General features: G+C 51.6%; 8 protein-coding genes across 8 annotated transcripts; 5 read left to right on the forward strand and 3 right to left on the reverse strand.

Annotated features, from left to right (window-relative positions):
* Positions 1-662: 662 nt before the first annotated feature.
* On the forward strand, positions 663-1,523 carry GIQ15_00937 (FAD-linked sulfhydryl oxidase ERV2; the record flags this gene model as incomplete). Its single annotated transcript, XM_033548354.1, has 3 exons — positions 663-883; positions 946-1,074; positions 1,142-1,523. The coding sequence occupies 3 exons, from the start codon at positions 663-665 to the stop codon at positions 1,521-1,523; spliced, it is 732 nt and encodes a 243-aa protein (XP_033409305.1).
* Positions 1,524-2,561: 1,038 nt separating this feature from the next.
* On the forward strand, positions 2,562-4,686 carry GIQ15_00938 (uncharacterized protein; the record flags this gene model as incomplete). The annotated part of the gene is made up of 3 exons (XM_033548355.1): positions 2,562-2,582; positions 2,638-2,760; positions 2,953-4,686. The coding sequence occupies 3 exons, from the start codon at positions 2,562-2,564 to the stop codon at positions 4,684-4,686; spliced, it is 1,878 nt and encodes a 625-aa protein (XP_033409306.1).
* A 1,283-nt stretch (positions 4,687-5,969) lies between these two features.
* GIQ15_00939 (uncharacterized protein) lies at positions 5,970-6,371 on the reverse strand (the record flags this gene model as incomplete). The annotated part of the gene is made up of 1 exon (XM_033548356.1): positions 5,970-6,371. One exon carries the CDS (start codon positions 6,369-6,371, stop codon positions 5,970-5,972), a length of 402 nt encoding a protein of 133 aa, XP_033409307.1.
* A 1,463-nt stretch (positions 6,372-7,834) lies between these two features.
* On the forward strand, positions 7,835-8,563 carry GIQ15_00940 (nuclear transcription factor; the record flags this gene model as incomplete). The annotated part of the gene is made up of 1 exon (XM_033548357.1): positions 7,835-8,563. One exon carries the CDS (start codon positions 7,835-7,837, stop codon positions 8,561-8,563), a length of 729 nt encoding a protein of 242 aa, XP_033409308.1.
* Positions 8,564-11,172: 2,609 nt separating this feature from the next.
* On the forward strand, positions 11,173-14,097 carry GIQ15_00941 (uncharacterized protein; the record flags this gene model as incomplete). Its single annotated transcript, XM_033548358.1, has 4 exons — positions 11,173-11,650; positions 12,062-12,225; positions 12,520-12,962; positions 13,149-14,097. 4 exons carry the CDS (start codon positions 11,173-11,175, stop codon positions 14,095-14,097), a joined length of 2,034 nt encoding a protein of 677 aa, XP_033409309.1.
* A 1,120-nt stretch (positions 14,098-15,217) lies between these two features.
* Positions 15,218-15,943, reverse strand: GIQ15_00942 (uncharacterized protein; the record flags this gene model as incomplete). Its single annotated transcript, XM_033548359.1, has 3 exons — positions 15,218-15,268; positions 15,330-15,685; positions 15,826-15,943. The coding sequence occupies 3 exons, from the start codon at positions 15,941-15,943 to the stop codon at positions 15,218-15,220; spliced, it is 525 nt and encodes a 174-aa protein (XP_033409310.1).
* A 364-nt stretch (positions 15,944-16,307) lies between these two features.
* Positions 16,308-17,787, forward strand: GIQ15_00943 (eukaryotic translation initiation factor 3 subunit E; the record flags this gene model as incomplete). Its single annotated transcript, XM_033548360.1, has 3 exons — positions 16,308-17,461; positions 17,518-17,712; positions 17,769-17,787. 3 exons carry the CDS (start codon positions 16,308-16,310, stop codon positions 17,785-17,787), a joined length of 1,368 nt encoding a protein of 455 aa, XP_033409311.1.
* Positions 17,788-21,148: 3,361 nt separating this feature from the next.
* GIQ15_00944 (arsenical pump-driving ATPase) lies at positions 21,149-22,306 on the reverse strand (the record flags this gene model as incomplete). Its single annotated transcript, XM_033548361.1, has 3 exons — positions 21,149-21,197; positions 21,270-21,859; positions 21,911-22,306. The coding sequence occupies 3 exons, from the start codon at positions 22,304-22,306 to the stop codon at positions 21,149-21,151; spliced, it is 1,035 nt and encodes a 344-aa protein (XP_033409312.1).
* Positions 22,307-23,407: the final 1,101 nt, after the last annotated feature.

Here is a 23,407-nt window from a genome sequence, read left to right on the forward strand (position 1 = left end):
TTTTCAAGCCGAGAGTACTTATATTCCTCTCCTTTGAATAAAGAATATGGGTATCATTTTTATCAGCATTCAACGTAGGTAATGCATGGTGCAAGAATATCCTGCATCAAGATGTTTGGAGAAGAAACGTAGTAGTATCTTCGGAGCTGCTGAACAGTTTCCTGGTCAAGGAGATAGCTACCATGGCACGCGAGCTATAAACTCTGCAGCCTGCCTGGAAGTGGTAACATCGCCATGTAGGATAGCTTAATGTCTTCTGCGTCATCATCGTGTCTATACTCTGCAGTCACTCCGTACTTCTACGGGTATCAAACTGCTGTCGAGTGTTTGATGTCCGTTTCACTCGGCAAGCCGCAAAAGGGGCAAACACGAGATCCCGGATGACTAAGCTCTTCACCCCAGATGTGGCCACAAGCCAACGATCGGGCTGAAGAGAGAAAAGGAAAAGGGAGCAGACTTCTGGCCTCGTACTCGCCTACATATATATCGGGCGCCGAGAACAGAGGAGACGTCGTGGCAGCCGTGTCCTTTGTCGTTCGTTTATGTAGCTGTTGCGACCTTGAGCAACCGGGCCCGGTGCCATTACCGTTTAACCGTTATATATCAGATCAACGCTCTCCAACGAATATATACTTAAAAGAGGACGGCAAAGTACGACCACGATGTTGTCTCACCGACCAGCGTCGCGGTTCTTCATCCTGACCGGCCTGGCCGTGTTCTTCATCCTCACCATCTCCTTCTTCCGTGTATCGCCAATGAGCCCCGAGTCGCGGGCACCGGGGCACCTCACGCAGCCGAAGCAGATACCGAACGATGTCGATGTCACAAAGTCGATGTTGCTGGGGAATTCGATCATGCCGACGCTGGAGAACAAGACGGCCAAGTACGATTAGACTATCCTCCTTCCGAGCTGTTGGACGGTGATACTGATATGGACGGATATAGGGCCGAGCTAGGACGATCGTCATGGCATCTTTTCCATACGGTCATGTCACGATACCCTGAGAAGCCGACGGGCGATGACCAGCGAGCGCTGAGTGCATACGTCTATCTATTTGCGAGACTATACCCATGGTACGTCGCGTGCGAATTCATGAGCAAGGGCACATGGCTAGGAAGATAAAACTAACATCTGGCATAGCGGCGACTGCGCATCACACTTCATCAAGCTTTTGAAGACGTACCCCCCACAGACATCGTCACGAAACGCAGCAGCAGGCTGGGCTTGCCTGGTGCACAACGAGGTGAATAGACGGTTGAAGAAGGATCTGTTCGACTGCACGAAGATTGGAGATTTCTACGACTGCGGATGCGGTGACAAGGACAGTGGGAAAGACAGCAAGGGCAAGGACGAGAAGAAGGGCGGCAAGGGCAAGGAGGCTGCAAAGGACGCCGGCAAAGACGGGGGAAAGGCAGATGACAAGCCAAAGGAAGGGACGGCAAGGAGGCCGAAGAAGATGCTCTGGGGAGATGCCAACGGGCCGTTCCCTGGCGGGCCGGTGGAAATAACGGATGAGCCGTAGGTACTCTGCACATCTTCTTTGTTGAAGGTATCTGACAAGTATTACGGCAGACGCACGAATGGTTGATCTAAGCGCCGTGATATGTACCATACCCTTACTTTTTCCCGTTTCTCGTTTCTTTCCTCTACGACTGTGTCCTCATACCAGCATCCACCGTGGACAAGCGACAAGTGACCATGATCTCAGCCGGCGTTATTGTATATTAGGAATAGACGAAGTATCCATGGATTATCAATATACCAACATCCAACGTCACCAACTACAGCCACCGCCATGAGCAGCGTTTTCCCTCCTCCACCTATCCACGGCCTCTATCCTGTAACAGATGCATGTCCGTAGTCAGCAGCATACCGCAGAAGAGGGCGAAAAGGGTGTCTGCTGTCGCGGATTAGACTTTGATGATCATGGGATGGGGGTCAGGAGGAGGAATAATCGTATACGGAGCTTGAAATTGTGCTATAGGCAGGATCTCAGTAGTATCATCTCAGGTATCATCTCGAGTATCTTCTCAGCATGCGGTGAGCTTCATCCTGTATCTATATCAGAGGTATGGTGGTGTGTAGCTCTATGCACGACGGGCGCCAAACATCAACACTGCCGTTTCAGGTCATGCGCTGCGCTCATCCTCCATCTCATCTTCATCTTCACCATCTCTCATCTATCACCATTTATCTTCATCTTCACCATCTTATCTTCATCATCGCGTTCTTATCGTCTCTTCATCTTATCTTCACGTCTAAATATAGGACTAGCCAGACTTAGCTAGCAGCCATCGATATTTTCCAAGCGAGCAGAACTTTCAGGCCGAGCAGAAAAAGCAACGAAAGACGACGAAACACAGCCCACGAAGCGCCAGGAAAGGGGCTTGGGGGTTATCGCTCTCTTATAAGGCCCTTATCAGCCTTATCTCGCCCTGATCCTGCCCAACTCACCGCCGGTTGTCGTTTAATTGTTGTTTCTCTGCACAGCGCATCGCATCGCCAACGCCCCGTATCAGACCCCTCTTGCCACGTCTTTACTGGCCTACAGGACGCAGCTATGGTCTCGTTCCAATGCGAGGTGAGTTGTCCTGGCTACATACTTTTCCTGCCTGAGCTAATAACCGGCTTTCCAGGGCTGCGGAGATGTCCTCACCAAGAAGAAACTCGATCCCCATCGTGGCCAGTGTCACGGCGCCTCGTTCTCGTGTCTCGACTGCATGGTGCATTTCCAAGGCACGGAGTATAGATCCCACACCGTACGTCCGTTCTCCTGGCTTCTCTCTCTTTTTTTTTTTTCTCTCTCCTTCACGCCGTTGGGCGGGCCCGTCGTGGTGCAGTTACATCTTGTCCTGCCATCCGCCTATTGGCCGCCCTATATCGGGCTTTATGTTTTGATCTACCCAGCAGCTTGACCCGACCCTGGTTGCTGAAGTTAATAACGTGGGCAGTCTTGCGTGACCGAGGCGCAAAAGTACCAGGGCGCATTGTATAAAGAGAAGCCGGCAAAAAACAATAAGAAGAAGGCTGTCACCATCGCCGAGACCGCCGTTGTAAAACCTCTCAACCCATACGTCGAGGACGTCCCAGATGCAGACGACGAGTACAGTGGCGCACCGCCGCCAGCACCGAGTCCACCTCCGTTCAAAAACACAAACACAACCGTGGCTAAACCAAGGTCCGAAAAGATCGATGTGTTCGATTTCCTCGACTCATCAACCACCCCCAATGCCTCCAAGGCCGACCTTAGCGAGTCGATGACAATGGTCGAGCATGCGCCACCCATATTTGATGCGCCCAAACAGCTTGCTCGTATAGACAATGGGCGAGACGACGACGAGGAGGATACAGGCTACGACGTTGCGTACGAAGAAAATGGGTTCTCCTACGGAGCCGGACCGATACCGCCTGCGCCGCCATATAGACACGACTCCAATATGTCTACCTCCGCCGGATCTAACGAGTTCAGGACGCCTGCGCAGAACTGGGAGCGGGAACGGCAGCAGTGGCTTCACGACCGACGTGCACGGCGAGATCGTCCTCCTCCGTCACTCGAAGCCAGCAGGACGGACAGCAGTCTTACTACCAGCGATAAGAAGCGAAAGCGTGGACAGCCCGATCCTTCCAACGCAAACATGGCTCCAGAGCATTCACGCTACGACTACGAAGTTGACACGCCAATGATGGACGCTGCGATAACTGGCCACGCGCATTACCATGACCGTGCTCCACCGATCCTGCACTCAGGGTTGACTGGTAACCTTAGCCGGATGATGCGCTACTCGGTCTCTCCAGAATACTCCGACGAATACCGTAGCGACCACTCTAACGACGAGTACGGATACGCTCGCGGACACGGCAACGAGCCCGTCTCGCCCATCAAGCGCAGCAAACGCAACAAGGAACCTGTTGGAGCTGGAGAAAATGGTCTGGGAATATCGATGAAGGGCCAGAGTCGCACGGCAGGGAAACTCATCTCACTTCTCGGTGCCGGCGCCACAATCGACCCGACCACCAAGGCCCTCGTACGGACGAAGAGGCGCACTTCAGAGGGATCGAGTGCCGCGGCCCCCGCGACCTCCACTTCGCGGGAAATGGTGCAGGTGAAGAAGACAAAACGGCCAAAGACACGCCAGCTATCCGAGGTGATGAGCTCTAGTAAAACTCGGCGCAGAATGAGCGGCAACGGAGCAGACGACACCGATTCCGAGCGAGGCAGCAAGGAGCCACGCAAGATGAAAGCGATCGAGTATAAACGCCTCAACGACTCGGATGAGGGGGTAGCCAAACGCAGCAAAACAGATGACAGCCAGATGGTCCTTTATAAAAACGGGCAGGGGGCTGACGATAGCGATTTCGAGGAAAGTCTTCGCATCGAAAAGGCCGCCACCTTCTTGTCGCTGGTCAACAAGGGGCCTGACAGCGAGCGCGGATGTTCGGTGCATAAGATCTTGAAACGATATCACCGTCTCGAGTCGCCGTCTCGGTCTGGCTCACCAGAGTCCAAGGACAAGGAGGTATCCAATACCAGGGACGGGAAGGAGGTGTCCAAGACTCGAGGACGAGGCCGAGGACGGAATCGGGCTGGCGAAAAGGAGAGAAAGGACGAAGAAGAGCAGCGGCTTTGGCGGACACTGAGAGTCAAGAGGAATGATAATGGGGAGATGGTTCTTTTCTTGCCTTGATATGTTATGTCTTAATGTGTTATTGTATCATTTTGCCGTTCAGCCCAGCATGAGCGTTGCCTAGCCATGTTAATGTCGTCTATAATTAATATTCTTCTCTCTCTTCTCTCTCTTTTCTCTCTCTTTTCTCTCTCTTTTCTCTCTCTCGTCTTCTTCTTCTCTCTTCTCGTATAAACATGTAATAGTGACTCAAGATGCGCCTCGGCTCCACCAACGAGTCATCGAAGGCAAAAAGTTCAAACATTTAGAACACAGTAAATTGTGAAATCTTCCACCCCAGTCTCTTCCTCTTTCTTGTCTTTAATATTTATTCTCCTTCTTTGTGCTCACTTTGTACTTCTCTTTCTTCCATTTTCTCTTTCTTCTCCGCATCGTACTTGAAAAGTTTTGCGCATCAGCCGGAGTTAGCAGCGCATCCCGCATCACGAATCTCATTTGTACAAGAACGCCGGAAACACCGCTCTCCAGCATTTCAATACTCCCGGAAACGTCTCTCACGCTGGATACGGCTCGCACTCTGTCTTCTGGCGCCGGTGCTATACAGCAGAGCATGACGTCGTCCGTAGAGGTTCCCGCGCCTACGACAGCTTCGTCTTCGATAGCAAATGGGCCTTCACGGCCGCATGGAGGTCACAGAGGAAGAGGCAGAGGATCACACCGTCGTGGGCGAGGAAGAGGTGATTCGCACGCTGTAAATGAAAGTGGCCCACGCCAGCAGCAACAGCAACAGCAGCAACAGCAACAACCACAAGAACAACCGCAACCGCAACAACAGACAGGACAAAGTGGGAGGAGAGGACGGGGCAGAGGAAGAGGCACTCATCCTGGCCGGCCAGAAGTAGTGACTGCAAGGACGTTTCGTGGCAGGTTGACCAGACCCAACGATCCCGCATCCTCACGCTCCTCACACCGCGGCAGCACCACCAGCACCAGCACCTCCCAGGGCCAGACTCACAATAGTGAAGCTGATTCTTCCTCGTTACGACCCGATGCATCGGTGTTTGTCCCTGGACAGCCACATCCAGCGCCTCCTCCGTCTTCCACGCCCGCATCAAGACAGACCCCACGACGACAGCAGCATAAACCCACCAAGTGCCTCACGAAATCGACAGCAGATAACATCACTACCCGGATTCACGAGGATATCTCGAACGGACTATACGAGTGTCCAATCTGCACGTCTGAGTTGGGTTCCAGATCCAAGGTCTGGTCATGTCGACAGTGCTGGAGCGTGTTTCATTTCCATTGTATAAAGAAATGGTCGACGAGTGAGGGATCCGTACTCACCAGACCAAGGGATCAGGAGCAGCAGGATGATTCTGAACTCCCGCCTGCTCGCCAGTGGAGGTGTCCTGGCTGCAATCTACCACAAGACACGCTTCCATCAGTGTATAGCTGTTGGTGTGAGAAGGAGATAGAGATTCGATCTCTCCCTGGCCTGCCTCCACATTCGTGTGGCCAGTCGTGCTCTCGGTCTCGAAAAGGGTGTCCTCACCCTTGCGATTCCGTCTGTCATGCTGGTCCATGTCCACCATGTCAGACCATGGGCCCAGTTCAGAGCTGCTTTTGCGGAAGACATGAGATCCAAAAGAAATGTGTAGACACTGACTACGTGTCTGGCTGGAGCTGCAGGGAAACTTGTGAAGAGCCTCTTCCTTGTCTGCAACATACCTGCCAACGTGCATGTCATGATGGTCTCTGTGGGGAGTGTGAAGAATTGGTCCCTTCAAGGTGCTACTGCGGCAAAGTCTCCAAGGAAATAATGTGCAGTGTCAAGGAGGAAGAGAGAGAAAGTCGGAATCTGAAAGAATCCTGGCTCGGTTCTTTCACTTGTCCCTATACCTGCGGCAGACTATATGACTGTGGAATCCACCAGTGTGACAAACTCTGCCATCCACAAGAAATACAACCTGCTCACTGTCCCTCCTCCCCCGATGTGATTTCCCACTGTCCCTGTGGGAAGACAAAACTTGCCAACATGGACATTGAGCCACGGAAGGCTTGCACTGATCCGGTCCCCAACTGCAAGGAGACCTGTGACAAGCTCCTAAACTGTGGCCATACCTGTCCAACGCCATGCCACACGGGGCCCTGTCCGCCGTGTTTCCTCAGGACGGATATCTCATGCCTGTGTGGGCGGAGTTCCTCGAAAACGCTCTGTCATCAGGGGAAGCCTGAGCAGCCTACATGTATGCGCGTGTGCAAAGCCGCGTTGAATTGTGGTAGGCACGCCTGTGGTGAACGATGCTGCTCTGGGGAACGCAAGGCCATAGATCGGCTCGCGACGAAGAAGAAACTCAAGTCAATGAACGTCAGACAGGCCGACGAAACCGAAATCGAAGCAGAGCATATCTGCACACGGGTGTGTGGGAGGCTCTTGAAATGTGGCACCCATGAGTGTCCGGAGCTATGCCATCGAGGGCCCTGTCCTCCATGTCTAGAGGCTATTTTCCATGAGCTCACTTGTAACTGTGGCCGATCTGTTCTCTATCCACCTCTTCCATGCGGCACTAAGCCACCTGCCTGCAGCTTTAACTGCGGTCGATCAAAGCGATGCGGCCACCCTCAGACACCGCACAACTGTCATACAGACGAGGAGGAATGTCCAAAGTGCCCATTCTTGACGGAGAAAAAGTGTCTATGCGGGAAGAAGGTGCTCAAGAACCAGCCCTGTTGGCTGGTAGATGCTAGATGTGGCCTTGTGTGTGGGGAGGAACTACAGTGCGGTTCTCACGCGTGTAAGAAGGAATGTCATCGCCCCGGAGACTGTGAGGATTCCAAGACCGCATGCCAGCAGCAGTGTGGGAAGATCAAGAAACAGTGCTCTCACGTTTGCACAGAGCCTTGTCATGCACCCTTCCCATGCCCTGAGAAGACCCCCTGCCAATCGAGAATTACAATCGCATGCCAGTGCGGACGAATTAAGCAGGAAAAACGCTGCGGAGCATCCAAAGATAAGGACCGCCAGGGTCAGGAATCTCCTTCATCTCTTCCTTGTGACGAAGAATGCGGTAGAATCCAACGCAACCGCACTATCGCTTCTGCCTTTGGGCTCGAAGTCGATCCAACTATCTCCAGCAATACTGCAGCCTCTGAACCCCTTACCCTTGAAAATCTCCCATACTCCAAGGACACGCTTGACTTGTACATGGAACTAGCATCGTCGTCTTCCCTCTCAACACTAGAAACCTACGAATCAAAACTCTACGCCCTCGCCCTCAGCCTAACCGAACGCTCAGCTCGCTTCCCACCTGCTCGTGCCAACTTCCGTGCCTTTGTCCACTCCCTTGCAGAAGACTGGGGTTTCAAATCCGAGAGCCTCGACCCAGAACCCCATCGACATGTCGTTGTGTTTAAGTCTGGCGGCTGGCTACCGCCATCTCTTGCCGGGCCTGGACTAGGTATTCGTGGAATGAGCGTTGCCGACTGCGCCAAGTTCCGTGATAGAGAGCGCATGAAGGAGCGGGTTGCTAAACGCGAAGCCGTTGCCGAGAGAGCTAGACTGGAGGCCGCACTGAGAGAAGCATCATCAGCCAGTGCCAATGACGGGTGGGCGCAGGTTGTTTCGAGGAAACGCCCAGGAGCGAGCGGCAGCCCGACTGAAGCTTCGCCATATGGATTCGGGTCTACTACGTCTACCGACGCCAAGGGGAAGCTAGTCTTGCGCAGTGGTATTGGAGCAAGCCGAAACGTCGGCACCTACAAAAAGAACTCGCGATTTGGCGCATCGGGCATGGTAGTGGACGACCACGACGATGACGACGATGAAGTGGTTGAAGACTGGGAGGAGGAAGTGGCGCGTGAGGAGCGGGAGATGGAGAATAAGATGGAGTCTCTGGATGTGCAGGAAGATGGAGATTTTGCGGCTGTTGAATGATCGAATATGATGTCGAGTGTCTACCTGCATACGACTGCAAAAGCGAAGAAACGAATGTGTACGACTATTAATGTTCATGTTAGAATTAGAATTACATAGCGAGGCGAAGGTAAATTCGGTTAATGGATATATTGAACATCAGGTTTTGTCTTGATTTGTAACAGTTAATTGTGCTATTATCGTCTTTCCAACCAAGATACCAATTCTCGAGAGTAAGTATCTAGCGATCAACCCTAGTTCAAGGATCGGAACTAGATACCTTGGCGTGGAACAAAACCAACAATTGACTAGTTAAGGTCAGTTCCGAAACTTCTACATGTTGGTTAACCGGTGACATGTTTGCAGAGCCGTCGACCTCCTGCAGCTTCCATCTCTGCTTGACTCAACAAGATGGCGGCCTCAAAACGGTGCTGCAGACCATTACTGGACTGCGAGCCTCTTTTACCCATGCATCCTGGGCTGCATTGCATGGGGCCATCACTGTCATTGGTCCAGACGTCGGCGCTTCAGTATGGATGATGCCGTGTCTTCTATTAAACCGACGTTTTTTCGTCTATACTGCTCTTATACCCATCCAAATTTGCCATATGAATCCGTTATATATACTTCTAGTCCAGTCTTACTCTCGATAAAACCACTACATGATGAACAAGCAACCAATATTCAGGCGAGCTAAATATAGAACGACAAATCATGGAGCATATCGAGCAACGAAACCCAGGCTTGCCAGACTCAGGCAAATCAGATCGAGACAAGCCAAGTTAAAGGAAGCCGAAACGAGGGATACCGAACATAGGGATACCGAACCAAGTGAAGCAGCGTCTGAAACAGCCAAATCTATACACGATGAATATATACCCCTCGAGCCCATACAGGCTGAACCACCCGCTATACCTGAGTACGTGGGATATAGAGAAGCTTCACCTACGCCGGACGGGCCGCAATATCTCGAGCTTAAGGATATCGGACAGTACTTCCTGAAGCGCGGTCACCTTATTATAGACAAGCGGACGTCCTGCACATGCGGCTGGTACATCTTCTATTCGGCAGTCTGCGACCACCCTGCGACAAAATACCAGCATACCTGTGGAAGGAAGACGACCAAATCGGGTGGAAGTGGCTTCTGTAAATCGCCGGCGCGGCATAACCATATGGTCCCGCGAATACCGCGGGCATGTATGACCTGTTTGGGGGGTTAGAGGCGTAGCTGGCTAGAGCTGGAATATTGGGCGAGTACGGAGTCATCGATCCCTAAATACAATGCTAGGGTTTGATACTGCACACGGTTTTGACGACCTTATATATATCCCATTTCTATATACTCCTGTTTGCCTACTGTATATCCTCATGTTTCTCCTATCCCTATCCCTGTACCTGTACCTGTAGTGCCCGTATAATCACATGACCATATACCTTACTCAGCAGTGTACTCCGTAAGCAAGAGTAAGTCAGCAAAGAAAGGCGAAAAAGAAGAAAAAGAAGCCGGAAAGCGCGTCCACGACGGAGTTCCGCAGTCCAGCAGGCTTACGGCTTACTCACGCTCTCCTGCTCACCGGGCTAAGTCTCAGCAGGCTCAGCAGGCTCAGGCTACGTCTCAGCTAAGGTCAGGCAGGCTACGTCCCAGGCTTCTCGAAGGTCAGTACGGTCTGCTCCTTTCATGCATGCTCCGCCTATCCCGCCCATCCCCATCCCCTATCCTGCCCCTTAGCCGTCCCGACTTGCCCCTACTTGCCCCTGACTCGCCTCGCCGTCCTATTCGCGTTTCCTCTTCAGCCTCTCTGCGCGGCTATTCTGGCGCCCTCCGGATGTTTAACCATGCCATGCCTGCGTCCTATCCTCCACCTTAGGCGCTGACACATACACACTACGCTGACACATACTTACACACGCCTACACACACGCCTACCTACGCTTAACGACCTGTGGCGCACCTCTTCTTCTCTACTTCTTCTATCTCTTCTTCTCTTCTTCTTCTCGCGATGTCGTCCTGCTGAGTCATCACTAACTTCTGCCAGACACGTGACCCCTTTTTCGCCGCCTCTCACCGCCTCCCCTTTGGGAAACTGCAGAAACATCCACAAGAACGAGTTTGAAGGTTGAAAGAGAGAAAGCCAGAACGCGGGATCGCGAGAGCCACAGCCCGACACTCTTTCGCCTATCCAGCCTCTCCGCCGTCCGCCGTCTGCGTATCCTGCACAGCTACACGATCTTGAGCCGGCGAGAGCACCGCGGTAGGTTTCTGGCTACGCGTCCTGACGGCCCAGCTCTGCCCTGGCTTCCACGCCGTGTTGCCTCCCCAGCTGTGACTTATAGACACTAACTGGCACAGTCGGATGGGTGTCTAACTCGCCATGAACGCCTGGCTCCACGACACGCCGCCCGCCATCCCATCCCACGACCCCGGCGCAGGCAACCCCAACGCCAATGGCCATGGAAACGGCACCGCGTTCGCCAACCCTCCTCCGCCGCCGGCCATCATAGACCCGTCCATGGCCTTCCTCCAGCCTCAATCGCAGCAGCAGCAGCAGCAGCAGCAGCAGCAGCAGCAACCCCAATCGCAGCCCCAGTCTCAGTCGCCTAACCCGCCGGACGCTCCCCAGTTCACGCGCATGTTCAATGGCGCAACCCCGTCCCCGGCATCGCGCATGTCTCCGGGCTTCCATCCTCCAAACTCCGTCATCCCGTCCAAACGATCGCGCCCAGACGACGGCTTCCTCATCTCCTCTCCACGCCAGGTACCCGGGGGCATCCCTCCTGCCTCCGTCTCGCGCTCCCAGACGCCCCAGCACGGCGCCTATCCGGGCTACCAGCCGGCCGTCGGTGGTGTCGTCGGTGCCAACGGAGCTTCCCATTTCCAACCTCAGGCGCCTGCTGGTGCTTTCCATCCCGGGTTTCAGCAGCCGGCCTCGTCGACGGCCAGTCCGTCGCCTGTGCCCCAGGATTTCGACGCGCAGAGAGTACAGACTGCCTCGCCTAGTCCGTTCCCAAGTGCTACACAGCAACCCGGTCAGCCGCCATCAGACCACGGCAGCCGCGTCGCCACACCGCAGGCACCTACTTCCTTTCCTCCCGGACAGCCCTTTCCAGGTCAGAACCCGAACCAGAATCCAGCCATGATGCCGGGCTACGCGCATGCTCAGGCTCAGCAGATAGCCTCGCGCCAGCAGCTATATCAGATGCACATGGCCAACCAGGTGCGCCAACAACAGCAGCAGCAGCCGCCGATGCCCGGTCAGCCAATGACTAGTCAGCAGCAGAGCCAGATGGCAGCCATGCGCCATATCCAGCAGCAGCAGCAGGCACAGCAGCAAGCTCAGCAACAGGCAGCCGTAGCTCAACAGCAGGCACAGCAACACGCTGCTCAGCAGGCTGCCCAACAACAGGCGCAGGCCGTCGCACAGCAACAGGCTCAGGCTCAGGCAATGGCTAAACCGACAACGCCAGAAGGCTTTCTCCGCGTACTGCAGAAATTTATGATCTCTCGCCGTCTCCCTCTAGATCCCGCGCCTCTTGTGTCGGGACGTCCTATCGTGCTCATGCAGCTCTACGCGACAGTCATGAAGCTAGGTGGTTCCCAAAAGGTAACCAGCACCAACGCTTGGCCAGTTGTGGCTCAGCAGCTACAGTTCCCTGCTATGCAGTATCCAACTGCCGCGCGGGAGGTACGGGATCAGTATTACCGTAATTTGGCGGCCTATGAGCAGGCCTGGCTGTCTACACATCAGAAGCAAGGGGAGCAACCACAACCACAGCCGCAGATGCAAATGCAGATGCAAATGCAGGGTGATATGATGTCGCCTGGAAAGCCCATGAACAGCCATTTTGATCCTCAGGCGCAGGCACATGCTCAGGCTCAGGCTCAGGCTCAGGCTCAAGCACAGGCTCAAGCGCCGGGATATCCACAACCGCAGATGCAGCAGCCTCACGCTATGAACGGCTATTCGACACCCGGAAAGCCCAAGATGCAGCAACGCTCAAGCTTGAGCCACGCAGAGTCTCTGTCCATGTCGCCTAACGGACAGAGTATACCGTCACCCTCTGCGAAAGAAGACGGCCTCGTTCCACAGACTTTCAACTTCAAACAACCTATACCTGCGGAATACACGCCCATGACCCTCCCTGAACCAGCCTTCCACGGCCCAATTGTAGTCGATGAGCTGTTCCCACTAGGCGACGAAATCCTACGCCTAAAACCCTCGGCTCCGCGCTTCCATGAACTAGGCGTAATTGACATCCACGCTCTAACCATGAGTCTCAAGTCAGGCCTAATATCAGAAACTCGCCTGGCTCTCGACACATTAACTACCCTCTCCTCCGAACCTGCTATTCACCTCTCTCTCGAAAACTGCGACGACCTGCTCCCTACCCTACTAGATACGGCCACAGACCACCTCGAACTGTTAGCCGAACATTCCACCGAAGTATCGGACGAGATACAGTTACCTTCCTACGAGGAACTACTGCGCGGATGTCGTCAAGAGATAGAATCATTGCTCGACGTCCCACCCTTTGGCAGTTTACCACATAACCTCGATCGAACTGTCGACCGTCTAATCTGCATCACTACGATATTACGCAACTTTAGCTTCTCAGAATCAAACTTCCCTCTCCTCTCCACCCCGAGTGTCGTTCGCTTCCTTGCTCTCGCCATTCGATACATGGGAACCAGACACCTCTTCCTTCGCACGCATCAAAATACACTAGACTTCATGAAAGATGCGCTCATCTTCCTCAGTAATCTTGCGCACGCCATGCATCTACCAGGCCGAGACGAGGCGTTGGCATTACTCTACTTCCTCCTCTCCTTTGCTCCTTCAACCTCGACGCCGACGTCAGACGACGAACCTCTCATTTTCCCACCATACCAACCAACTACCCACCGCTACCTACCTGCAGCAGTAGACAGTCTGGCCAAACTTCTAGCCCGCGATGACCCCAACCGCACCCTCTACAAATCCATTTTCTCTGATCCATCCATCACCGCACCCACATCCACCACCAACGTATCAACAAACCTACTAACTCGCGCATTCGGTCTCGCCATATCCCCAATACCAGAATACACAAAGGGCAACGTCCTCGCAATCACAGAGGCACGCAAACCATTCCTCATGCAGGGACTTTTAGCAGCAGAGGTATTATCTTCTCTCGCTGACCCACCGCTTGCTCGCGCCTGGCTAGGTTCCGCCGACGGCTTCGCAATCAGTCTCGTCCATCTTGCTGGCCTCTTGAGCGCCGAACGACCGCGTCAACCTATGCCGCCCATGCCTCAGCATCCACATCAACACCCACATGCCCATGGTGGTAGACCGGATGATATGCAGGGATACTACACCATTGTCTCGCGGGCACTAGGTATTCTGAACAGACTAGGCGGAAAGGTGCGAAAGGGGAATAAAGGGAAAACCTGCGGACTAGACGTGGGATACAACGTGCTGCCCAAGAAGGAGAATATACTCGGTGCATTGGTGTCGAGGACCATTGATCCAGGCACCTTGAAGCTGTTATGTGAGTACGAAGGGTTATCAGGGTAGAGCTAGGAGTCATCGACTGAGCCACCATTGAATCATCCACCCGTCCAGCGGATACGTTAGCAATCACACTGATGGATAAACGAGTGAGATACGTACGATATATCGCATGGGAGGTGTGTATGCGCGGTGCAAGTGTGAAAATAGGGGCGGGGGGCTGCCATTGATTTTGTTCCTTTTACTATCCATATTTTCCTCTCATTTCCATTATGTTTCATTTTTTTTTTCTCATCTTTTTTGTGTGTGTTTTAACTGCTTCCATCCTCTTTCCGTTGGTATTCCTTTACTGTTGATTTTGAACCCAAATCTTAGTAGGAAGAAACAATGTTCGAAGCTGGATGGACGAGAATTGTATCTATGTATCTATGTATGGTATGGAGGGAGTTGATAGCGGAGACAAAGAATCCTCAAAAGCAACAGGGAAGAAAGCGGGCAACAGATCAGATCACATCCCACCACATCACATCACGTCAACGTCAACGTCAACGTCCACCATACTATCACGTTCCTCTATGTATCCTTTTGACCCGACTTGATTGGTTTTATCTCCTTTATGTATATCTTACTACGCAGGGCGTTTGGAGCAGAGCAGAGCAGAGACGAGACGAGACGAGGGCGATAGATGCATCACCATATCTACCTTTCACACCACTTAATCAAACGCATCTACACAAGACATGACATAACATTAAACCTGACTTGATAAGCGGAGTAGACCATCCGATTAATACAGCCACATAAGTACACGAAGACGAGGGGGATGATTTGATATATACTATACAGCTTTAGCGTTTAGGAAAGACAACGACCCGACACGAGATGGAAGAGAAGAGAAATGAAATGATTCGCCCAACTGATGAATCGCAACCCAACCAAAGCCAAGCCAAGCATTAACGAAACGTGAGCGTGAACAGATAGCGAAACTGAACGGGACGAGTAAAGGTAGGAAGGAAAAGGAAATGCAGATGGGAACGAAAATCGGAATATCGCTTAACGCCCTTTTTCGAGGAGGAAACGAAACGGAAGAAACGGAACGGTCGGATGCACTGCAGAAGCTATCGGACAGTCGGACACGGTAGGAGGAAATAATACATTTGAGAAAGGGGCGGGTTGTTGTATCGTTTTAGAATTTTCGATCAAGAAGGAACTGCATCACTTCTGGTTTTCGCCATCCCTAAACACCGATCTCGTTAGTAGGGGTATATGTATATGAAACTCTCTCGATTGGAGCATACCTTTATAGTAACGTGTCCATTGATCTGGTTGATATAGACTTCTGACGGCTTGGCCTCGAGACCTAGATACTTCACTAGGTCGGCGCGGAGGGCATTGAGATCTCCTTCTGTCTTTCGTACTCGGGTCTCCTGCTTGGTTCCTCCGGCCTTGGTGACGAGGTAGATGGGCAGTTGATTCGATGGGGTACGGCGGATGAAATATGGCAGGTTTGTGAGAGGGAGAGCGGGAGTGGTTTCTGGTGCAGCTGGCTGCTGCTGGAGACTGCCTTGGCTTCGTGTAGATTTGGGAGGTGAGAATGGTCGGTTGATATGAGTAACAATTGTTCGAGAGGAGGAAGTCAGGAGTGGTTGTGATCCTATCTCCGTTAGTGAGATGTTCTATCCAAGCTGCTGCTGGCCTCGTTGCTGCTGCGGTTGCGGTTGCCGTTGCTGTTGCCGTGGCCATGATATGGGTATTGCTATGCATTGTAGACTCGCGGGAAGAGAATTCACTTACGAGAGCTGCTCGACTGTGATAGAGACGTCCGCAGCAGACCATTAACTGAAGCTGGAGAGGTAAACCTGCGCTGGAGGCACTGGACCGTCGACCGTTGTGCAGGAAGCATGGAAGCCATCCTGGATCCTAGAGACGCTGCTGTACAGGTGCTGGAGCTGCTAGCCGATGTCTCCGTCCTTGCTGAGCCTTGTCTCCTGTCTTTATCTAGTCTCTGTCTCTGTTTTCTCGTCTTCTCAACTTCTATCTCAGCTTCTATCTCGTCTTCTCTCTGATTTTTCATGAAGTCGCTGGATGCTTTCTACGCCTAACCCGATCGGGCCCTAGCGCGGCGTCTTCCGCGCCCACACAAGAAAAAGATCGAAAAGTCCGAAAGCGGGATGCGAACGAACATCGAGAACTTCCTGAACTTCCACTTCCTCAACCACGACTCAAGACGCCCACGATACCCCCGGCTGGCTATCTACAAGTGGTGAACCGTGACCATGGCCGACAACGCCCCGACGTCAGCCAGCTCGCTGCTCAAGGACGCCGCCGCGCAGTCTGCAGCCACCGCGGACGAGGTCGCCAAACAGCACGACCTGCTCCCCAAGCTCATCCCTTACCTCGACCGCCAGCTCATCTTCCCGCTGCTCGAGTTTGCCTCTAACCAGGAGGAAGACGACGAGGCCATCGACCAGATCACAAAGTCCAAATATGAGCTACTCAAGCATACCAACATGGCCGACTACATCGCCAGTCTCTGGCAGGAGATCAACGATTCCGATAACGTACCAGAGGAATTTGTCACGAAACGGGAGGAAGTCGTCCAGAAACTGCAACACTACGTCGACGAGAGCAGCAAGATCACAGAGCTTCTCCAGGACGACGCCGTTGTGGGTAACCTGCGCAGTGACAAGGCCGCCAACTTGAAATTCCTCGAGGAGCAGCACGGCGTCACCATCGAGATGGTCAACACTCTCTACGAATTTGGTCGATTCCAGTATAGCTGTGGCAGCTACGGCAATGCCGCCGAGCTCCTATACCAATTCCGTGTCCTGTCCACAGATAACGACAAGGTTGCCGCCGCTACGTGGGGTAAACTCGCCTGCGAGATCCTGACTACCAACTGGGAGGGCGCCATGGAGGAAATCACCAAGGTCAAGGACTCAATCGACACGCGTCTCTTCAATAATCCGCTGGGACAACTCCAGCACCGCTCATGGCTCATCCACTGGTCTCTCTTCCCTTTCTTCAACCACGAACCCGCCCGTGATGTGCTCACAGACATGTTCTTCCACCCCGCCTACATCAACACCATCCAAACCGCTTGCCCCTGGATCCTCCGCTACCTCACCGCCTCCGTCATCACCAACCGCAGCCGCGCACACAAGAACTCCTCTCTCTACCAGAAGCAGCTCAAAGACCTCATCCGTGTCGTCCGACAGGAAGAATATGAATACCAAGATCCCATTACCGAGTTCGTCAAGGCTCTCTATATCGATTTTGATTTCGAGGAGGCCCAGAAGAAACTTGGCGAAGCTGAGGAAGTTCTACGGAGTGACTTCTTCCTCGTTGCTGCCGCAGATGCGTTTGTCGAGTCCGCCAGACATTTAATATCAGAGAGCTATTGCAAAATCCATCAGCGAATCGATATCAAGTACGTTGTTCTTTTTCTCCTACTGCCATTGATATCAATACCAACTATTTTTATAGTGACCTCTCCACCCGCCTTGGTCTAAGTCAGAATGAAGGCGAGAAGTGGATTGTTAACCTGATCCGCGACACTCGCGTTGACGCCAAAATCGATTACAAGGAAGGGACCGTTCTAATGAACCACCCTCCCCAGTCAGTCTACCAGCAGGTCATCGAGAAGACGAAGGGAGCTTTCTTCAGAACACAGGTCTTAAGGTAAGCCGTCTCTGTCTCATAAATATAGTGTACTGATATACTAACGCAACCTCTAGCTCGGCTGTTGCCAAATAAATCTTTATAATCTTAGACGTTAGACGTGACTTGGTTACCTATTTGAGAATGACTCTTACGAGGAACGGAGGAATGAACAAAAAACCATCATCTTTTCGACGCGCGGCCGTTCTTTGTTCTTCTTTTCTTTTATGTTTTCTTTTATTGATCCTTTCGCCATGTGAGGAACGGCTGCTCGGATCGATACGTTTGGGTGGGCGTTTTAAGTTATCGTGTATTCATGGCCTGCATACTCCTATCTATGCATAGGATTATTATGTCTTAGTTTCAATGTCAAACGAGATTTATGCTACATCCGTTTAATGGTCTTTTGATTCAAGTCTTCTGCAGCAAACTTTAGGCTTCGGTAGATGGTATGAACGAGGGCAACACGGGTAGATGGTATAGAAGGAAGCTATACAAGACAATAGCGGTAGGGAGATAATGAGCAGAAGAAAAAAAAACGTATTGACGATGGTGCTGACCACTTCGTATCAAAACATTGTCTATCGTACCCTCTCACTCATCTTTGAAAATAAACAATAAGTCCACCGAGACACCAATAAGAACCCATAAAACAGCAACCTGAAAACGCACAAGGGGATATCCTAACATTTGTACTGTATGCTCCGTACAGTAAACTAGGACGTATTCTTACGTCCGAATCATTGCATCTGGACGTAATCACCGGTATCGTCTCGATCGTGAGCCACGATCATACGAGCGGTGCTCTCTCTCACGCTCTCGCTCCTTGAGCCTTTCGCGACCCCTAGATATGGTCGACACCGGCACAGGTTTGTGGATGGATGTCTGACCGGCCGATTCACCTGCTTCTTCGTAGCTACTTGACATGTGCATTGTTTTTATCGTCTGGTCCAGCTCAAACTTCTTAGACATGGTCTTTAGGTCGTCGATTTGTTGCTGCAGTTTTTCTTCACATTAGGATGGGTTCCAAGAGAGTGTTCGGCGTACCGGCAGGGACGGAACGTACTTGGGTGAGTCTGCTTCCAGTGACTAGATATCCGTCTCGGCCCTAGAATGACATGTCAGGGAACGCTGTGGCAGGAAAGGTCCATCAACGAATAGAGGAGGTAAAAATTCCATACATGATAGGTATATGGTCTCGCAGATGCCGTTGGGCCGAGAAATATATGGATATTGCTGAGGATGACTTGTCGAGAAAGCTCGTAGCCTGGTAGCCAGTACTGCTCGGACTGTGACATAATGACTGGCTGTGTGCCGGTGATATCTGGCAGGGAAAGGAAAACAAAAACAGACAGCAGAAAAGAAGAGAGCGAGAAAGATGCAGAAAGATACAGACAGAGGCAGGATACAAGATATAGATATAGGCTATCTATCAAATCGATCACGAGCTGGGAGGAGTGCGTATAGTGTATTGAGGGCAGATATTCAACACACTCAGAATTTCATCTTCTGCAAAGATGAAGGACGTAGGACAGAAAAAAAGAGGCTGCGAGCTATCATAACAAGACCACGTCGTATATCCCAAGTTCAACGTATGTCTGAGGCTTGGGGAGGATCGAATACGACGGGCGTCCTCAGCTCTTATATCCCCTTTCCCTCGTCTCCTTCGCCCATTGCTGCCTTACGTCAGCCAAGGCTGGCCACTAGGTCAGCTGATCCCTGTGCTCGTCCGTCGCCCTATCTCAACCACAGCTTCGAAGTGAGGCTTCACGCGTACACAGGGCTTGGAGGCACATCCACTCACGCTCGTACAGGCCTCCGATCGTTGCGGGTGCTTGCAGCTAATTCCATACTGCTGCACACCCTGGCCCAAGTCGTGGCGCTTCCAGATTCGCAAGATTCCTGCTTTTGTGCAGTGTTTGAAAACCTAACGCCCAACAGTCCATAGTCTCTGGGAAACCCGCTGTGCGATGCGCGGGACGGATTGGCTGAAGCTTCGGCGCCAGAGAGTCGGCAGACCTCCTCACCGTCGTTAAAATATATTATTGTTCAGCCCTCGGCTCTCTGACAGGCGCCTCCGCGAACGTGTCCATGGCCAGTGGCAACTGATACAATACTGGGATCATTCTGGAACCATGGCTCTGACTTGCTGCTGGCGCATCGTCACATTGGTAAGGGAAAAAAAGCTCTTGTGGGACTGCCAGGCTAACACTGATGAGTTACCGTAGCGCGAGCTAATTACCCTTGGTGAAAGTGCCCCGGCCTTGCCACCGCCTTGAGTCGGTGAATATGTTCCCGCGCCAGCCTTAAAAAGCGACAATCCTTTAAAGGATAATTCTCGGCGATGAGCTAAAGCAAATATAGTCGATAGAGCCGCTATCAGCTATGATATGCTTACATGAAGGGTTTGTTTACTGTGTCTTTGCCATATTTACTTGGCCAACGACGCTGGAGATCTCGGCTTTTGGAGCACGACAGCTGCATATAAACAAACCCTTGTTCACAAAGATCAACCCTCTCCGCTCTCCTACTCTTCTAGCTCGTTCCCACAATCCGTTGAAATGAGATCATACCTCAGCTTCCGCCGAAATCAGCTGCTCTGGCGGCGTGCTATGAACCAAAACAAAGCAATATTGTCTAGAAAGTACTCCGTGCCCATCCAGGAATAATGATCCGAACTGGCCGTACGTCATGGCCAGATCCCGCCTAAGGAGTAGGGCTCTCCCTTTCGTATTCCCACGGGCAACTCATCACCCCTCTATTGACCGCCATGCGGACACCGTGGGCCGCGTGAGCCGTATCTCAGGAAGCTCCGTATGGTTCCGGGCATGCTGATTCGCTTGTAGGGTATGGCTGCAGTTGTCCTGTGAGAGCCACCAGACAGGGACCATAGTAACCTACCTATGCAGGCCAATTGCTAAATGAACGGTTGGGTTAGTAAGGTTTCTGGGTCGGGTATGCACCATTTCTAGCATATGATTGCCCGTTGCACCCATAATCCTTGAGTGGACGGAGTACAGGTGTCATATTCACTAGACTATCAGTGATGCGGATACTCCATGGGTCTAGGGTCAAGCTTAGCTATTCCAGGCATGGAGAAAGCTGAAGTTTCTCTCTCAAGGACTCTGTACTTTCTTCTGCTAACAGCGCTATATCGATCGACGCTTCGTAGTGTTAGGTTTTGCGAACAAATAGTGTACTGATGCAAGGCGTATCCAGCCGTAGCCGGTTCATTTTATGATTGTTGCGCCATGCTTAGGTTCTCCTGACGGAAATCTTTGAAAGCGGTGAAGTGTAAGCGAGCCAGAATGATTGGTCAGTAAAAATGGTTAATTGATTGGCTGGTAAGGTCTAGAAATTATCTATCGCCCTCTACCATACGGGAACAACTCTTTTGATCGCACCCTTTCTTATGATGAACTTTTTGGGTTTGTTCGGTTTAATCAATTTTGCTGTATTAGTCCTCATGAGCCGGTTGGAAAGGATGCATCAACATCTCGCTGAAGCTAAATGGAAGACAAGTCAGTTCCAAACCCCAACTAGAATAAAAAACGCAATAGTGGAAGGAAGGGCCATACTTTTCCAGCTTTTCTCTCCCTCGGACTTCCTCAACGAGCAATGGCATCCTGACAACATTGAAGTCCTCATATAACTCCTCGATCTCATTCAAATATTTCCTTTGCATTTTCCGCCTCGCACCACATTGTTGACACGCACTATCCTTTCCAGGGAACAAAAGCTGATTGACCACAATACAATGGGTATCAATATGATAACTCGTCAACTCCTGTATCATGCGCTCTGTCTCGTATAGGGATAAGAACTCAGCAATGCAGACGCAGACGAATGTGGTCATGTCGGCATCCTTGAACTGAGAGTTGACTTCTGCAATTGTTTCCCTTAGAGATTCCATTTTTGATAATACGTCGTCAAGGTTTTGACCGCCAGGTAAGCCGCCACGGGCACCTAAAACAGAGTTAAGCATTGGGCCGAATTGGCCAGATAACTGTGAAAGTTTCGAAAGGGCCTTTTCCAGCACAGTTGGGAATTGTAGGAATCGAAGTGTATGACCGGTAGGGGCAGTGTCAAAGACAATAACTTCATAGGATAGGGATTTGACTTGTTTTAGTACTTCGGCAAAGGACATCGCTTCGTCAACACCGGGTATCTAGAAACCTGGTTAGTGATTGATCATAGAAGTATAGCCGATAATACCTACACTAAATGCCAAATCTTGCATCATTCCACCCAGCCCAAACCCGCCCATGGGGTCATCACCGCCCTCAGCGCCTCCCCCGCTAGCCATTAAATCTTGAATACTCCCATTGGGATCAATCTCCATTGCACTCAAATTATCATATCCATCAATAAGTCTGGCTTCTTTACCAAACTTCTGACCGAATGCATCACTCAAGTTATGCGCTGGGTCCGTGGATATCAAAAGTACCGACTTTCGCACTTTGGAGAGTTGTATGGCCAGCGAGCATGACGTAGTGGTTTTACCCACTCCACCCTTTCCACCAACGAATATCCAGCGCAGAGTCTTTTGGTCTAGGAGGCATTGGAGTGTAGGCTCGAGGGCATCATCGTCGCCCATTATGGCGGTGGAGGACATGTCGATAGTCTCGGCGGGGGTTTAGGAGGTTTAGGAGGTTGAGGGGTATTCGAGAGTAGCTTGTAGAGGGTAAGTGTGTCCCCGATAGGTGTTGCACAGTCAGCAGGGGTGGGATCCTATATTGTAGAGCAGCCGTAAAATTAAGAGCTTAGCTGATTTGAACAACTAACGCCTTTCTGGTCGAGCGTTGTACTTTTGTTCCCTTGATGCCAACGCCAGTTGTTCATGGCACGTGACACAGACCGCCAAGCAAAAGGTTTTGACATCGAGCCAAATTGAACTTCATCGTCGTCTTTACAAAACAGTGAGGGAGTCTACGCACGCACATTACTTCTAACGTAGCGTATACGTTTACTCGAGTGATATAAAAAGTATACTATCGGCGAGATCACAGAACTGTCCGCATACCAGAAAATGCCTCCGGAAGAAATGGTTTAGCGGTGCCAGGATGCCACGGTCCTGGGAACCGCTTTGATAGTCTAGAGACTAATTGTCCGTGTACGCAAGCGAAGTTGCCTTCCGGAGCTGAGGGGTTATGATTTGGAGATAGAATTAGTATACGAGGTGGGTTGGCCTGACCTGCAGCTTACGACATACTAATAATATATGCTCCCTCCAATTTTATTTACAATAGCTCCCAGCCTGGGTGAACACACGGCAATGGAGTTGTTCCGAAGCATTTTCGTGATTTCTAAGGCTAAAGCATTCCTCCTACGATATCTACCCCTATCAGATCCTTTGAAAGTTGCTTGTGCCCTGGTTGCCTTTTGGTGAGATGATGGTCGTGTTTCGTCTGGGAATGAAAAACGCCCGTTGAGATTACGGCATTATTATCTCTTTGCAGCTTACGGTGCAGCTTACGGGTATGTATGGCAGCCTTTAGAACCGGCAAAAATAAATTCTCTCCGAAAGACCCATGGAACTTGGTTGTTGAGCGAGTCACCTACCGTGGAGGGTACGAGCCATACCGGCATTAAAACCCGCCGTTGAATTAACATACTGGGAATTATTTATCAAGCGAGAATCATTCTGTTCTTAGATACGAAACGCTTGCACAACCTCACCATTTACCCAGTAATGGGCACGATGTTGTAGCATTGT

Source organism: Arthroderma uncinatum (assembly GCF_011692745.1).
Source record: "Arthroderma uncinatum strain CBS 119779 chromosome Unknown scaffold1, whole genome shotgun sequence".
Lineage (NCBI taxonomy): Eukaryota > Fungi > Ascomycota > Eurotiomycetes > Onygenales > Arthrodermataceae > Arthroderma > Arthroderma uncinatum.